We start from the raw sequence: 17,672 nt of genomic DNA on the forward strand, positions 1-17,672 counted from the left end.
AGTGATGTCAAAAAATGCCCAACACCGGCGAATAGACGTCATGACCATACAAGTTACTATAGCAATGGAGTAACCTTGTGAAGACAAGCTGAATTTAAGTTTAGTGTTCAAGGTTCCAAAACGAGCCCGGTATTACCATTTTTCGTTTGTTTGCTTGTTATCGAATTGTACCAAGCATGTCAAAATTGGACTTATCACAAAGCTGAAAAAATTGTGGAAGCGGGTTCACAGCTACCTTAAATTTTAGAAAAATTGGCTCTGAATCCCCTCCCGCGTGCTTTTCTTTTTGCCTTTCAGCTTGGTAAAAGTTACATTTCAACCTGCTTATTACAATTCGATTATTAAAATGGAGCTCTCGAGGTGGCTGAGCAAAACGATCGCATTGCGCGTTTCTAAAGAAATACTGAGTGCTGGAAATCAACTTAAATATTTCCGTGTAGGCATTAGACCTAGTGGCTGTAAGTTATTAGAAAATCAATGAACTACAAATGCAGTTTTCTTTTAATTGCCACTTCAATGGGGTACAAACGCATTGCTTGTGTGAAAGAATGCTAACATCGATAAGTGGTTTGAAAATTACAAACAACAAAAATAAATACATTAACAAATGTACACAATATATACCTAATATATTTACAATCAAAACCACGGGAGGCAAACGTCACATAAACATAACTGCAAGAATTTTGAATCAAACTTGGATTCGTCTCCTTGTCAGTCATTCTGTTTACAAAGTTATTATAAGTTTTATTTGAGTTCCAGATTAGAGGAAGACATGGCATCGTTGATAGATTGTATTCGTTGTTTGATCCTTAATCCAACTCTGTTCTGTCGCTGCTTCAAAAATTCGTTCAACTCCTTCTCGCGTTTCTCTCTGTCAAGAAAAAAAGTACAATCACGCCAACTCTGTAAGTTCAAAATGTGTATTCTCCTAGCTAACGGATAACATTTCTTTGAATGTTACTTATGAGAATTTGGCAATACATCAAGGCAGTAAACTTTAGGAGATGATTCTGTTTAGTTAACAATATATATTTTTCTTTTTTAAATATGACCCAGTGACTACGGAAATCCTTTTTTCAGACTTAATTTGCAATTGTGTATATTACGATTACAACTGTGATGGTCACATCGTCATTTCATTTCTTTTACCGCAGTTCACGTAATCTTCATTCGAAAGGAAGGATTTGCCATCAAGCAAGCATAATATAATAGGACCGCAAAGCGTGCACAGAGTCCTATAGGTGCCAGACAGCAACAGCAAACTATATCAGACTGCAGTACCTTGAAACAAGGGATACAGTCGCTGCTGTTGAGGAAGCGGCGGACATCTTTGTGTTTCCCCCTGTTTGGAGCATCATTTCACTAAAAAAACGTCAGAGAGAAAATTTCAGATTTAGCTCTTATTAACCGAGCAGGAGGTCTGTATGGGAGAATCTTGACCGAGGTCGTGAGTACAGACCGAACGCAGTGAGGTCTGTACACACGACCGAGGTCAAGATTCTCCCATACAGACCGACCTAGCTCGGTTAATAAGATGTTTATTATATGGCAAAGAAGAAAACTTTTATTCGTTTAATGTAACTGGTTTGCTTGCAAACGGAGATGAGCTTAACTTAAACCTGCCGAAATTTGCTCGTCCTCTTTACCTCTTTTTTTGTCATCAGGCTTTTTGGCACTTCCATAAATGATTGAGAAGAAAATAAAAGAAAACGGTGAACATTTTTGCATTTTAGTTTGCTACAATTTCAACGCAAAATGAAACCGGTCTAGATGCCGGTCTAGATGGGAAAATCTAGACCGCGGTCAATATCGATTTCAGCCAATCGAATTCGTGAATTCGGTAGTTCCCAGTCCTCGTGAGACACAGCTATATAATAAGAACCTGTACAAACCTCTTTGTAGCTGATAACTAAGCTACACAACACAAAGATTAATCAAATACTTCTCTTTAGGTGATATTTGCTAAAAGAATTAACACTCGCGTGGCCGAATAATCACCTTAGCTGTGACGTCACTTGTTGGTCTTGATCTCCAAGAATACTCTCTGCTGTGGGGAACTGCGCATGAACCATCTCAGGCGTGGGAACTGGGATCTCCTTGAACCCAGGGTCCGCTCCTTCTTCGTCCCTGTAATGTGGTAACAAATTCATGGATAGAATAATTTGTTACTTCTTGTGCCAAACTAAAGGTTTCGTTAGTTTGATCTTTGAGTCGCATATTTACTCAATGTCATGTTTTAGCTCAAAACTGCTGAAAACTGGTCAGATAATTTGTAGAACCTACATTTCATCATCGCTCATAACATCTTCATCAGGGAGACCATGTAACAATGAAGGAACTTCCGTAGGCAGCAAATCCTCGCTGAATGGATCAGTCCTACGATCAAACAGAAAACACACAAGTTACCTAAACATAAAATAGCGTCAAACGTTGAACAGAAGTTTGACGCGAGTGTCACGCAAGCCACGAACGGTTCAGTAAATCAAAACTGACACCTAACGTCAAGCGTGACACCCGTGTCACATACGCCACGATCGCTTGGACGAATCAAAAGTAAAGAAACCAGTGTCACGCAAGTCACCAGCGCGTGATCGCGTGAACGAATCAAAAAGTAACACATGCATGCAAAAGTTTCATCACATCAAGGAAATCACTAGCTTACCAGCGAGGAATCCAAACGTTTGATATCGTTGGATTTGCTGCCATGGAGACCAGAGGTTGGCATGGAAACCGTTTCCACGTCATAACACCAGGAATGACGTCCTGAAAAAAAAGCAGAGACCAATTGCAGTGCTGTTATTGTACTGAGATTACTGTAGTTATTTTGCGTGCACTTAATTAATCAGCTTTTCTTCGTGCAGGAAACGACTTTTTCAAGGAAAGACATACCATATTTTCGCTACTAATCCGCTCAAACTGATGATTACTCCCCGGCGAGGGATCAACTTTTCAATTCCCCAAGTTTAAGCCTTCGCAAACAGGATTTTGTACTTTTCTAAGAAAACTGTAGGTACGATTAGAACGGCTGGGTGATTGTGTTTACGATATGAACTCCGAAGTGTAGTCCAAATATTGCCCCTTCCCTTCCAATAAGCACTCACAAGCCTTTCGCCTTGAATTGACAGGCCCCGTGTTGGGCGGGGGGGAGGGGGGTGTTTTGCATATCAAAGAGAATATGTTATAAGTCGCCCAAGTCAAGAATCAGTGGTATTCACCTGTCTCTCTAGATATTTCCTCCCCTGTCTGCCTGATTTTCCTGCTGTTCTGTTTCGCGGCAAAGGACACAAATGGTAATCTTCATCCACTTCCGCGTAAGGCAGCGGAGGTTTGAACACTTGTAGGCCAGGAGCGGGATTCTGAAACAGTAAGTGTTCAAATAATGACCTTGGTTTTCAAAGAGGAAAATATATAACACATGATCCAGATAACTGGCATTGGTTACAATAACTATAAGGAAAGAACTCTGCATTACATTCACCATGGTTTCATACAAAACTTCCATGATTCATCGGTACAAGTTTAATTCTGATGCGCTAAATCCAATGAATCGTGTTTAATTTGGACTATCCATATGACTTAGCTTTCTTAGATTTCTGTTATTTCTTGTTTTTTCAACAGCTTTGTGTACATGTTTTCTTTAGATTTTGCGATGGACTAGGGGGAGTAGAAATACTTCAAGTCGCTTCATGCTACTTAAACCGGGATGAGCCACTCGATTGCAGACTTCACCTTACCTTTCTTTAGATTTTGGTGCTAGTTTTTATCAGAAATAATGCCCCTAAATGGCGTGACCAAACGTGACCTCTCTAAATGAACGTGACTTACAAAAATGTGCATGGGGTGATAAGAAGTGGGTCTGAACAAAGCGGCAGGCACCACAAGGGGCACCGTCTCAGGCTCCTGAACAGCCATGTCTTCTTGTGAGGTTACTATTATGGGGCTTTTCATCTTTGGACTCTGCGTTCTATCTCCATCGCCTTCTTCCTTAATTTCCTCGCCGCCTTCCGTGGTCGGGACGGGACTGGGACTTCTTATCGATGTAAGTGGTACACTGCCGACCAAGTTTATTATTTCATCCTGAAAAAGACAGAAATTATTGTTTCGAATTGAAATAAGTAAATTATTTTACCACAGAGATAAATCATTAACAAGTACAGTTCCGCTCAAAAAGTTTCGCCCGCCTGTAAAAACCAGTTGTCCTTCGGCTGAAAGAAACCCCTGAAATTGTTAAATAAATATTTAACCCGAAATTACGATAAGTGAAATAAATTGGCATAATTATCAAGGTACGGCCCTGCTGACTCATTCCTATTAAAATAGAATCACTAGCTGACAAGTGTACATTTTTTGATCGGAAGGGTTGATATTAACCGTTAAGGAAAAAGCAAATCAGGATATTCAGCAGAACGTTTTCACAGTTTTCCAACAAATCAAGCTCAATGAAGGTGGCACGATAAAATACTTTAATATTCACTGAGACAAGTGGGCCCTTGTAAGAGGGTATTGGTTCTCGATCTTGGGGTTCTTATTAGTTTATGTTATATTTTGAAATATTTGTTTATTCATTTAGTGTCCCCAGTTAGCACATTTAAAAGTACTAAATAAATTCTGAGCAACGAGGTCCGTGGACCCAAATATGTCTCCCGTCCGGCCTTCCCACTAAGTCATGCAATAAGCTCAATTTTTTTTATCGTTGGAGTCGTGCAGAAATATCGTCAGAAATCTTAGATCAGTTTGTTCTTTACCTCAGCGCCGACTCTCAAGGGACGAACAAGCTTTGGCGGGACATATCCCGAGGACGCATCAGCCACTGAGTGACGATTATAACCAAAGATCTCATATTGTTTAGGTACCTAAACATAAACAAAGTATCACCATTTGAACTTAACTATACCACTCTTTTAATAACTATCACAAGAAAAAAAAACGAGGATAAATTTTAGAACACAGTTTTGGAATAACCCGAAATATGAAGGTATTTTATAAAAGCTTAGGGTTAGGGTTAGGCAATATCTTTATTCCGAATGATTGTCGTTCTAACAATGACAATTAACCCAGAGGTTTTCTCGTTCTATTTGCATAAGATATGAAAGCTATTCTTGACGGAATTCCAATTCTATAGACCGTTCATGACAAGATTAATACAGAAACACCTTCAAAAGTTACCTTTAAGTTATAATAAGGAACGTGTGTTTTGACATTAACAACAGTTGGATGAACGGTTAGTGTACCAAGTGCGTCGACATCCTGTTAAAAAAAGATAAAATAGTTATAGAAATTCAGATTAACACGTACTGATTGTGTTAGCACTGTAGTAAATTCATCAAACTCAGCTGCAGTTAGGTTGAATTTCAAGTGGTAGTGATTAAAGTTCTGGAAGGCGCGTTAGCCTGTTGGATAGTGCACTGGACTTTGAATCGAGTGGTCTGGGTTCAAGCGCTGTACACAAATTATCACTTCCGATTATAAGCTCCCCCCCCGGATGAAACCCCCCCCCCTGTAGTTTAACATGAAATAAGTTCGATTTACTCTGATGTTTTAACGCTAAATTAAAAATCAGTAAATGGAAAACGGATATAAGCCCCTTTACTCATGAGCCCATTCAAGACCCCTTACGAAGTTGTACAAGTCCAGAGCTTATAAGCGACAGTTTACGGTGTATAGTAGGGTTGACAAATTGGGTTGCTACAGGAGTTGGATGTTGCCATTGAGTATTAAAGAGCAATGGGGGAGCCACCAGTATACAAACTGATTCAATCCAGAGTTACTCGTGAATGACGACTGTAGAAATGTTTAGACAAACATACCATGTCATTTTTAGTATCAGGAGACTTGTAAGAAGGAAAACAGAAAGGGGAAATTCCTTCACACTTGATCCGCAACGGAACTTGAACTTCGTCGAATAGTTTCTCTTCTTCACTCTCGGCGAGTTGACTTCCTGGGAACCATGAAAACAAGTAGTACGTTAACTCAGGAGGATCGCCATGCACCCAAGGAGGAGACAACAACTCCTCAACTTTCTACAGATTACAAACCAATTTTCACTGACCATAAGTCAGATCGAAAGGAAAGTTACCAATTTACGCCTAAAATTTGCTGGTATTTGAAGAAGGCCATTATCACTGAAGGAGTCACTTGATCAACCAAACTAAGTGAAAGAGGTTTTTCTTCCCAGTGAAACCCGACCAGACCAACGAACACAGTTAAGCAAACAAAAAAAAAAAAAACGGCCACTGACATCAAGAACAAGGTTTTAACGTGAGAATTAAAATAACCACCATGTATGTGTTCTATGTAGAGCTGCAATTGACCCATTGTTAAAATTTAGAAAAGACGACACTTTTAAACTTGCGAAACATGTATCGGCCGTATCCATCGTCAGTGCAATGTAGATAGGATACATGTTTAAAACGTATAGAAAAATGCGAATACCGATAACTAGAAACGTTGAAAACGTTTTGCAAATTTAGCCGTTCCTTCTTTACACACATTTTTACTTCCTTGCCGCTCCGTCACAATTTTGTCATTAGATTATAGGTGACCTTCAACTAAGAGAAATTTAAAGGACTAACACGGATGCTAGAGTAAAAAATCTCGGCAAAAAGCACTCTCTTACTCGTATGTTCTCTGGTGAATTTTCCTTTTCTCCAGTCAGTCACGAACTCTCCCAGGGAACTCAAGTGTTTGTTGGCTCTTATCCTCACTATCACCTGAAAAACAGACAACAAAAACTGTTAGAATAAAGTTAAGGTCACTAAAAAGATCGTGGTATAATTAAAACTTCGTAGCACCACTAATAATCAATTCAGTCTGAAAATCGAGCAATTTTGTCCGGGGCGCTGAGTACGTGGAAAAATCCAGACGTTTCGGCGATTGCTGTCTCTTTATCAGGGGAATTGACCGTAAGATGGCTAGAGTAAGTTGTAGATTATTAGCTAAATCATTGAAACTGTAAATTTGACGTCATAATTGTAGCAAAAGCTTCTAGCGCGCGCAGTCACTAAGTCTGCGCGCATAAAGAAATTCGTTAAAATCACATTTGTAATCATGTAGAAAAATTCTTTTCTGATCCGTTTACACAGATTCATTGTTGCGTATTTTGATTGCGCGTAAGTTGCGGTATCAACTCACGTGTGTAAATAAGTTTCGATTTCACCTCGTTTTCTCGCCGTGAAATCGGGGTTTGCGCAAAATGCAGGTAAAACAAGATTCGGAAGCATGCAGTTTCATGTGCATCGTATCAATCACTCCAAATCACCTTCCGTCCTGCTTGAACAAACTTCTGTACCACCATGTGCCTTTTACTCCACTCGTCATTAACGAGAAGATCGAATCTAGGATCATGTTGAGGAACCTGTGCATTGTAAAATCAAAATTATTATAAATAACCAGGGAGGGGCAGGTGAGTTAACAAGTAAATACAGTCCCTTAATACCTCGTCTGCCTGTCTGTGAATTCTTCTTAACTCGCACCCAACACAAGATCGATCGAACTCCACTTCTGTTACTGGATCGCCGCGCTTTAACTGCAATGATAATCCACAGATAATAAGTATATCTCACTCAAATGTACAAGCATGTACAAGAAAAGCAATGCAGGTAAGCACATTGGAGGTGCATATTCATGATGGTGCAAACATCACTGATTTGGTCGCACAGGCTCTTACGCCAAACTAATGTTCACGAAGAAAGAATCAAGCACAAAAGTAAATACAAGAAAACTGGGAGAGTGTTCTATTCTTTGCATCGCGTTTCGTTTCCTTTAGTACAAACCTTTGCACGTGCATTTCCCCCTACATTTCAAACATTTCGTGAGGTAAATTGCGTTGTCAATCTTCGCATCGCTGCACCTGCTCGGTCCATGAATGCTCGTGAAAAAAACGTGGTATGTTGTTGGGTTGCTAGTTCAGAATTAAACTTAGTCAATCCAGTTTCCTTGTCTTTAAAGAGTTTTTCACTATCAATGCCTTCTGCAGTTTTACTTTAATCAAATTCAAAACTGAGGAATAAAAAAAAACTGAAAAAGTATCTGAAACCCTGAGATCAAAATTCAAATTTAACCCGGAACAGCTTAACTGTGCTTTTAACAACCCGGTCCTGACATTCAGAGTACTCCTAATCTTTATATAACAGGCCCTGCCATTTGGCAATGGAGTTCGTGATTTTAAATAAAAGCAAAATCACGGTCGTCTATTATTGCAACAGAGAAATATTGGGCGTGACTGCTCGAGTCAACTTTTAACGGCTCACAGTTACCTTGTATTCTCTTTCACTGACTGTCCTTGTTTCACAGATTTGTTTTCTTGCACTGTCCGTTATAGGGTTCTCACCTAGCCTTACACACCTGCCAGCAAAGAAAAAACTCGTCGTGCATTACTGCTGCAGTAAGCTGCCAACCGATTATCTCCCTAAATCCATATAATACCATTCTGTATGGTCTTTGACTCGGAATTTTGCTAAATGGATTGGTGATATATATAGCCAAGTGAAATCCAAGGGAAGTAGAACACAAAATGGCTACAAACGAGGTCGACTAAACTATGACTGCCACAGCATAAAGTGACTCGTAGGATTTTTCTACTTTTCCTGGATGGGATGCTAGTCAACCACAGGTTACCACGTCATGTTTCCCTTACAATTCACTGGTAACCATTTTTAATTCTTGTGAGTTAGAGTACTTAGCATTTATTCTAAGCCACGTCTTGAGCCCAGACCAATGAATATATTAGGCCATCACATCTCCATGTTACACTGGCTAAATTCACTGTAGCACTGTGTCAATCTCAGCCAAAATGAGAACACATGCTTCAACAACCATAGCTTGCTAAAGCACCGATTTAGGTCATCAAGCTGGTGTCACAGTCGCCTTGCCAAATATGATTGAACAGGCTTGCAGGATGCAACAACTAGAACACTAACATATCACTGCAAGAAGTCACTCACCTTGTCCAAACAAACATTTTGCTCCAGTTTTTTTCTCACACAAGTTTTGGTCCTTACACAGACCAGATGCAAAGGACAATTTACATGCACTGTATTTGATACATGAACATGTAACCCGGGCGACTTCCATATGAAAAGGAAGGGGTGCTTTTCACACCTTTTAGGGGGTTTAAAGGTGTTTTTGGTGCCTCCTAGGGTGATCAGCCTCAAGAGGTCCACAGTGGGAGCTTTTGCAATACCCTATAGGGGATTGAGCTGAAAATATATGACAGGGGATAATGCGTTGTTTTAGAATTAGTACCTCTAAGGGGGAGGGGAGGTGGGGAATTTCAAGCCACTCCCACAAAACAAGATCTTGGTACCTGTTAGGGGTTCTTTTCAAAATTTGCAACAAGCACCCCCATCCTTTTTATATAGGGGTCCCCCCGGGGTTATTTATTCATAAACTCTGAACATACCACCGGAGCTGGTTCTGTCTTTCTTCTTGAATATTCTGATGGACTTCGTATTCAAACTTGGTTTCCTTTACACATAGGGAAAGATACAAAGATTGAAAATCCCTCAGAGAACCCACAACTAGCCACATACCACATGTTAAAAACTACCAAGATAGTTAAAAGTTAACCCTGTTCAGACCTAAAAAAAAGGGACAGAAAGTGCATGCTAGCATCCTACAGAAGTTTATATCTAGAAAAGTGTTCAAGAATTAACCAATAAATAATATTCAAAATAGTGGAGGTGGGGGGGGGGGGGGGGATTTTGAATTCATGCAATGGTGGTTGAAAAAACAAGAACAACAACAACAGTGGTGGTTGATAGACTTGATTTATTACAAATTCACAAATCTGATTAGTTCTCTCACAATAACTCTTCATTGCCTGATCACAATAGGCCCTTTGCACGATGCGGTCACATGGTATAAAATCACACATGCTGGTGAGCAAGGTCTGCCATGGGACTTCCAAAACAAAGGCAGGTCCAGGTGGGCTGGTACGAGTTGCATTGTATTGGAAGTCCCACTGTGCAGCTTGCGCACCAGCATGTGTGATTTTGTACCATGTGACCGGATCGTGCAAAGGGCCTATTGTATGTCTGTTGCCCTCATAGGCATATGGGCACAAAAAAACTGGTGTGCCCAAATTTTTTTGGGGAGGGTGGTCGGGGGGCAGTCTGCAGCCCCCTCAGCCCCCCTGACAGTATGCTTATGGTTTAGAAAAGAATTCCTATTTTTTTGGCTAAAAATGCTAAGACTTGTACTGTAGGTCTCATGATCTCTAAACTTTAAAAGTAAACTAAAACAAACAGACCACTTGAACTTTTAAAAGTAGCAAAACTCAACTTGGCTAGACCTCATTGACTATATTCCAACCTAGGCTTGAAGTCTAATCATTACCTTCTCTTTAAGTTAATAATCAACCAAGTCAGAAAACTACACTGTACAATGTACTTTGATTTATGCTCTTGAGTACTTCTACATGAATTATTTTTATTAAATTAACTTACCTTCATTTGTTTTGTGCTTCCACTCACATCTTTCTTGGTTTGAACAGCTGAAAGGAAAACATTTTAAATTACAGATCAGCAATCTCTGTTCTGAAGATTTAGTTGTTGCCCTGTGTAGTGAAAGTGATGTACTCGTAGTACATGCATAAATGTACAGTTTCTTGTCAGAAGAGCACAAGGTTTTGAGGTCTGCCACGTGTGCTGACCTTTCTCATAGCTGGAGAAAAAATATTACAATGCTGACTAGCAATTCAGGCCTTGTCATTAACTAAATGAGCCAATCAGGCAAATAATCTCCCATTGAAGAGTTTTATATAGTTACAGTGGAATCCCAATTTTTCAAACCTCCAAGGTAAATGAAAATTGGTTTAAAAAAATCGGAAAATTTGAGAAATACGTGTAAAATTACAGTGTTCGACTGAGGAGAGGGAAACAACCTTTGGTTCAAATTATTGGAAGGTTCTAACAAAATATGAGGGTCTGAGAAATCAGGATTCCACTGCATATAACAAATCGTAGAGTAGAATCATAGGTCTGCAATGCGTGTAAGGACAGTACAATGCACATGTTATACTACAACTAGCCAATAAATTAAGTCCAGAACAATCTCTTATGGGATTCATTTTGAATTCAAGAAAATGGCTCACCTTCTCTGAGCTGTTTTGCCTTCAGTTTTCCAGGCTGTTGCAGAAGAATGTTTGAAACTGTAGATGGGTTATCAAGACCAACAACTGGAAATCTTAATCCATCTTGGACCAGTTCCTTCAGACAGCAAAGAAAAGAAAACATGTTGAGCCTTGAAATTTGGCTGGGTGTTAAAGCATTTGAATCTACCAGTATTACTGCCTAGTAACATAGACAATAATCATAACATTATGTGTTACCTTGTACATGCAATGTGAGCCAGGTACCTCTTTCATACCTGAGCCCTTATACAATAACCCCTATACAATAAGGTTGAGATGCCAGCCTAGACCACAGTTAAGCAATGCTAGCATATACATGTTTACACAACTCACCCTTGAATCAATGTGGCAAAGGTTTGTGTTGTATACTTAAGTTGTCAGTGTCATGGTGAATTTCAACTTGTCACAAAAAGTATTTCTCCAAGATTCGCTGGCTTGACACCCACTCAACCAATAAGCTGGTTTAAAAAAAGCTCCCACTCTGAATACTGAATCTAGATAAACTTTGTACTATTAGGAGTTACTAGAGTAATTTGATTTGTTAAATGAACAGTCCCATGTTTTTCTTTCTTTTTCTAATGTCAACTGCTCAAATTTCCACTGAGAAAGATTGTAAGTCAGGACAATATCTCTAAACCTGTGGCTTTCCTGGAGTCCAAAGTCTGGTCTTGAGTTTTTTCAGTCTTGTCCTACCAAGAGGATCAATCAACACTGGATCTAGGATGCCATTTGGAGGGAGGGGTGGCAATTCTTCTGTCCAAGCTTTTTCTTTTAATCTGTAGATATAGAAAGAAAAGTCGATGGAAAGTCCCACTATAAAAATTTTTGATACATTATTATCAGATGACATGCCATGTTTAGTGAAAGGTTACTCAATGACTATTATTGTCACAATTTTGAAGAGGAAAACTATGATGCACAAATTGATGATGTCACAATTAGCTTGGATCTAAATCTATAAATCTGCTAATCACCCAAAGGCTAACAGCTCAATCTATTAATTTGTCCTTAATTTATACCTGTACTCATTTATACTCTAAAGTGGATGAGTGAGCTAGAAGCAATGTCAGAGAGGTGCAGCCTGCACATGATGACACCAGACAATGTTTAGTGCTAAATATAAGATTTAATCACACACATGCAATTTACATTACTTACACGTATGCCATACCAGTTATTGAAATTAAATTTTAAAATAGATACAATTTAATTAATTCATATAATGTTAGGTTTAATTTCGATATACCTTTTTGCAAGTCCTGGTTCAGAAGTTCCAGTGAAAGAACACACAAGTGGAGACATATTAAACTGGGAGACCAAAAGCTAAAATCGACAACACAGGAAGGCATTAGACAGAAAAGCTAAAATCACCAACATGGGAAGGTATTAGACAGTATACATGTGAACTACAAATTTTAACCACAAATTGCCTTGGTGTACTTGACAATATGAAGTTCCATCTGCACTGTTCTAGGAATCCCTGTGGCCTTGATAAGTCTTAATAAATTATCAAATTATTTGAACAGCCAACTGATAGGCAATCTAACACTCACAATAAGCAAAAGCCAATACATGGATGGAGAGACTTTTTTATTACGAGAATTGCCAAAAAGAAAGAAGACAATTTTAAACAGCACTGTATAAATGCATTATCTAGCTTGCCCAAAATGTTTCCCCATAAATTTGCCCATAGGATTAGTTCCACACATTTACCTGAAGCTTCATGTGAGCAGTTGAGAAGTCCATTGGTGTAAATGTCACTTTTACTTCCACCTTACTATTGCCTGGCACAATTCCTGGAAAACATAAAAGATAAAATGTCTAGATAATTAAATATTTAATCAAATCATGCATGTACTTGAATTCAAACAGAGACATTATTTTTAATTCTTGACTATATTAAGGGTTGTCACAAAATGTTTTCATGCAGACAACACTTAAGTGTTAGAGTACAATTGTAAGTCTAATTATCAGGCAAATAGCCCAGCCAAGCAGAGTAGCTGGCCCAGATCAAGAAGTACGCGGTGGATTTTGCTGGAAGCCAGTTACTGCTGAAGGCCATGATGTTATTTTTTCTGTAGTAAGAATATTCTTCTTCAAGATCTTACCTGACATGGGTTCAACTGTGAAAGCTGGGTGCAACTGAACAAAACTCAATGTGAACTCAAAATCCACGGGAATATCACACTTAAGGGGAATCATCTGTGTTATTCTACATAATAAACAAAATAATATGTCACAGTTATTTAATAAATTTGTGTAAGCTTAAAAATATACCATCCAAAAAACACAGGAGCGCACAAATTCTGATTGCTTGTTGGTGCCATTGAATTTACATGTGATACACTCCTTATCATCCAATTGAACAAGAACTCTGAAAATAAAGGTGTCACAACTGCACAATAGGAGGTGTGAAACATTTATTATTTTACTGCTAATGCTGAAGAACATTAGTCACCACCTCAAAGTTAACAAGTTTCTCACAAGTAAATGTTTCCCATGGCTTCCAAAACTTCCAAAATGTATTACATTTGTTTAATAGCCATTTGCACATAATGCTTTCACAGTGATGACTGTTAGTCATTATTATTTTGCTTACTTTTCTCCTAATGGAACAGAAGGAAAGTGAACCTCTCTAGGAAATTCATCTGTGTTCATCACAGGGTAAGCATGGATAGGAATTATGAGGTTCTCTTCTGCCTAAAAAATGACAAATGGACATTACATTAAGTTTAAAGTTGAAGCGGCCAAATATGCTCAAAGGTGTTAGCCTCTAACTATCCATACCCACTGCACAAAAGGTCTTTGGAAATTAAATGCAAAAAAATTTTAAACAGAGAGTATGAAGCTAAACTGGATTTTCCTAAGGGGAGGATTATCCAAACCAAAAAAACTTTCCATGGGGATACAGTGGATATTTTCCGGAACAACACAACCAGGCTTCTGCATCTCGTCTCTCTCATGCATCCTTGAAGAAACTTGCCATCGCTACTAGCTCCAGCCATACAGTGTGAAAAAGGATATGTAAGACTACCTCCCAGGAACAATTTGCATAAGTACACTGTAGATGTTTTGGATAAATTAAAACACAAGTTAAAGGGCTTTAAACTCTTGAGTGCCTAAGTATAATTATGATGTACTCAGTATGTCGTGATTTTTGCCCCCTCAGGTGCCTATATGACGTAGTGAGTACAGTTGAATATGTCAAAATTTTAAGAGATTTAGCCACACTCCTGGCAAACTGGAAACATTATTGGCACCTGATATCCCTCGGAGATTTTTCGAGAGACTGTTAATTTCCCATGGTTGTGATGTCATATGGATATTAAATTACGTCAACCTTAGCGAAAGTAACCACATTAAAGAGACATTTTTATGACCTTTCAGAAAATTTGTATATGTCTAAAAAGCTTAATATGCCATTTGAAGTTTTTTACTAGACATCCATTTTCAGTGAAAATGGTATGGCACACAGCTTACACAATGGTCTGATACTCAAGGGGTTAAAACACAACATCCATTAGGCAACAGTGTGTGTGCAGAAAAAGACAGTAAGCTGTTTACTCATAAGGCAGATACCTTTAGGACTAGCTAAAGCTCTCTATTTTATATTAGTATAAATCCACTAGCATTCTTTCATGAATACCATTCTCTGACTGGCTATGCCACTCACTATCTATTCTGTTGTAGTTCGTGAGTAGCCCAGCAGTCTGTGCTTATTAACAAACTGGTGGTTGTTTCGTTGCCTTTTTGAAGTGTCTGTGAAGAGGATTTAGCTTAAGTTTTGAACAACTAGTAGATTTATACTCATGTCTGAAACAATAACTTCAGATTATTCACTCTCGATTTCTATGCGTGATAGTTGACTTGGGCTGCACCTTTGTCAACTATCACACAATAGAAATCTCGAGCTCATAATCTAATTGTTTAGTAGGAACGTGTCTGCCTCAATGAGAGATTAGTGAAAAGAAAACAAGTGAACCTCAATCTTTGACTAGCCAGCTAAACATGTTTCCACCTTTGACTGATATCTGTCTTAAAGTGAAATAATTAGCTCTTTATTAATACGTAAATTAAATGCTGTAGTGAGCTAATGGCCAGGGACTACGAGACCATTTTAAAGTGGCAGGGCTAAAAAATCTGGCCTAGACAAGCAAGCATCAGGGGCAGGACTGTCAATAAGGGCTGTAACACCTAGCACCTGTTAAAGCCCACCAAACTTGACAGGCCTTTGATGCTACGGGTGAACTTTCCTGTACTGTAGTTGATATAATTCATCCATAAAGTAACAGGTTTGTCACAGGTGTGAAGATTAAGGCTTCAGGTGAATAGACCAATTTTGATGCATCAAAATTCAGCCTAAAACAATAGACCTCAGTACAAGGCTCTTGTGAATAACTACAGAGTTTATGGGGTTTATGGCCCAGAGCCTCGTGCTGAGGTCTGTTGTGTTAGTCTGAATTTTAATATATCAAAATTGTTCTCGTGAAACTTAATGACAGCCCTGAAGGGTCTCTGTTTCACTTTTTTATATAACTTCCATGTGTAATGCAGTCCCTGTAGTGAAGCTGACATTTTAAGCACTAACCAGTCATCTTTGCCAAGGGCTAATGACCAAGGTCTAATGCTTGAAACGCCAGCTTCACTAACTCAATATCAGTTGTTCACCAAAATTTTTGTTAGAAACTAATATCTTTGTTCTTCCATAGAGTGGTATCCACTTTGAAAATGTCCAGACTGCATAGAGATGTATATATCGGTAAGAAAACCTACGATTGGTTACCTTGGTATGAATCCGAATGCAATCATAATAATATCGCCATTCATCAGGAGTAAACTCAACAACAACTTCAATAAACATTCCTGGCACAAGCTTCTCCTGTAAAAAGATATAAAAAAAACCATCTTGAAACTTGCATGTAAAATTTAATAACTTATTTCTTAGGCTTTTTTCCCTTCCAAATGATTAAAAGAAAAGCCAATAGAAGAATACTGTCATATGTATGTCATTAACAGTTTACCTTCTTGGTGTATTTGATGTAGAAGTACTTGGTAGATGGTGGAAGAATGTGCATTCTTTGGCTTTCATCAGAAGCATTTGCTAACCTCTGAGAAACAAAATTAGGTATGTCAGGTCTATGTGTATTTTAGAAATTTATATGTTAAATAAAGCTACAAAGGCATTTGTCCAGGAGCAACTACGAAGTTACTCTAGTTATTTGAGAAAATTAAGAAGTATAAATGAAGAAAACACTCACATGTGAAATGCAAGTTTTCAGTACTTAATTTTTCTTATGATCGCAATGTACTGTATAGTGTTATGACAGTAGCAAATTTGCATAACATTTGCTACTTTGTTTGTAAAAAAAATATATCATTTCTTAAAGGTCTAGATAGCAGCAGACATGTAAATATTTTAAGGAAAACGACCAATTTTTTAAGTTTGCAAGACTTAAAAAATTGGTCGTTTTCCTTAAAATATTCACATATCATTTCTTGTTATAATATTCAAATTTCATGTCTTAAAAAAGAATTACTTGACTTGTTTTTTTAAACTAAATTTACATTTACTTCATATAGTCTCTGAACTGTAAGTGAGGACTACAGGGGAAAATCTCAAACTGGAACCTTCCTGTATTGGCCGAGTGATAGTGAGGTCAATGTGGCAAGCTCAAAGTTTTAGATTTTCCTGTAAAGACCAAACATTTGAGTTTAATAAGTTATTTATCGAATGGTTTTTTGCTTTGCTTTGGCAGTACAGGAGAATTAAATGCCCTAGATGTAGCCAGTTAGAGTGCAAATTATATTGGCTAAAAACACAAGCCATAGAATAAAGTGTTGTAATGTCCCAGAGTCTCGGAATTAACTCTAAATAGTTAAAAAAATTATCATTAAGTTATTGATTGTAGAATACATGAGTCAAGAACAACACAGTAGTATTCTTGGATATTCTAATAATCTAGCAGAAGATTTAATTTGATTTCAGAAATTATTTTGACTCTACTTGCATGAAAGAAATTACATGTACTCCGGTCTTTTTGCATTTGATTTTTCATTTGCATTTGCTTACGAATTACATGAACATATAGACAGACTTAGATGACATAAAACGGGCACTAAAATAAAACATGACACTCACGAGCGTTTTGGTAATTTTTTCACCAACTTGAAATCCATTAAAGTGAACCACGGAAGGTTTGGCTTGCAAAATAGAGTTCTGACCAACTTTGGCATATATCTCTGCAAAAAAACAAAAAATTTGTGAAGTCGACCGTCAAAAATCACAGGGAAATCTGTACGAAAATTCAATTAACAAGTGTTTTTCACTCAATAATACACTTACTTGTTTCCAGGAGATGATTAGGCACTGGTTTATTGATCACAGGCGCCACATAACTATCAAAACTTTCCGAAACCATCGGCCTAGTGCGGGCCACCGCCATTTTGAAATCTCTCAACTCTGGCGAGTAGTCATGGAAACATGGCGGCACCATGGCGGTGTCAGCGGGTTAACCGTGTCAGCGGCTAAGTGAAAATC

The 17,672-nt window shown here is 38.2% G+C and overlaps 1 protein-coding gene across 1 annotated transcript; it reads right to left on the minus strand.

The window, feature by feature from the left end:
• Positions 1-483: 483 nt before the first annotated feature.
• LOC110069654 (cilia- and flagella-associated protein 221-like) lies at positions 484-17,651 on the minus strand. The gene is made up of 26 exons (XM_089284397.1): positions 17,478-17,651; positions 17,274-17,374; positions 16,156-16,242; positions 15,918-16,013; positions 13,734-13,834; positions 13,243-13,346; positions 12,848-12,930; positions 12,381-12,457; positions 11,772-11,910; positions 11,096-11,210; positions 10,449-10,495; positions 9,404-9,468; positions 8,259-8,346; positions 7,439-7,528; positions 7,262-7,357; positions 6,620-6,713; positions 5,811-5,941; positions 5,170-5,250; positions 4,749-4,856; positions 3,829-4,080; positions 3,219-3,359; positions 2,666-2,766; positions 2,287-2,379; positions 2,002-2,130; positions 1,285-1,365; positions 484-874 (listed from the first exon to the last, which is right to left on the minus strand). The coding sequence occupies exons 1-26, from the start codon at positions 17,626-17,628 to the stop codon at positions 748-750; spliced, it is 2,778 nt and encodes a 925-aa protein (XP_089140523.1). The 5' UTR covers positions 17,629-17,651; the 3' UTR covers positions 484-747.
• Between the last annotated feature and the right edge of the window lie 21 nt (positions 17,652-17,672).

Source organism: Orbicella faveolata, unplaced genomic scaffold (assembly GCF_042242905.1).
Source record: "Orbicella faveolata isolate gen_17 unplaced genomic scaffold, um_ofav_v1 contig_13, whole genome shotgun sequence".
Classification (NCBI taxonomy): Eukaryota; Metazoa; Cnidaria; class Anthozoa; order Scleractinia; family Merulinidae; genus Orbicella; species Orbicella faveolata.

Excerpts from the sequence above, each read along its gene's own strand:
- LOC110069654 (XM_089284397.1), bottom strand. The coding sequence starts at position 17,628 with ATGGTGCCGCCATGTTTCCATGACTACTCGCCAGAGTTGAGAGATTTC. Across the intron at positions 13,835-15,917 it reads GCATTCGGATTCATACCAAG|GCAGAAGAGAACCTCATAAT; the intron begins GTAACCAATCGT and ends GTCATTTTTTAG. Across the intron at positions 2,767-3,218 it reads GGAAATATCTAGAGAGACAG|GACGTCATTCCTGGTGTTAT; the intron begins GTGAATACCACT and ends CTTTTTTTTCAG.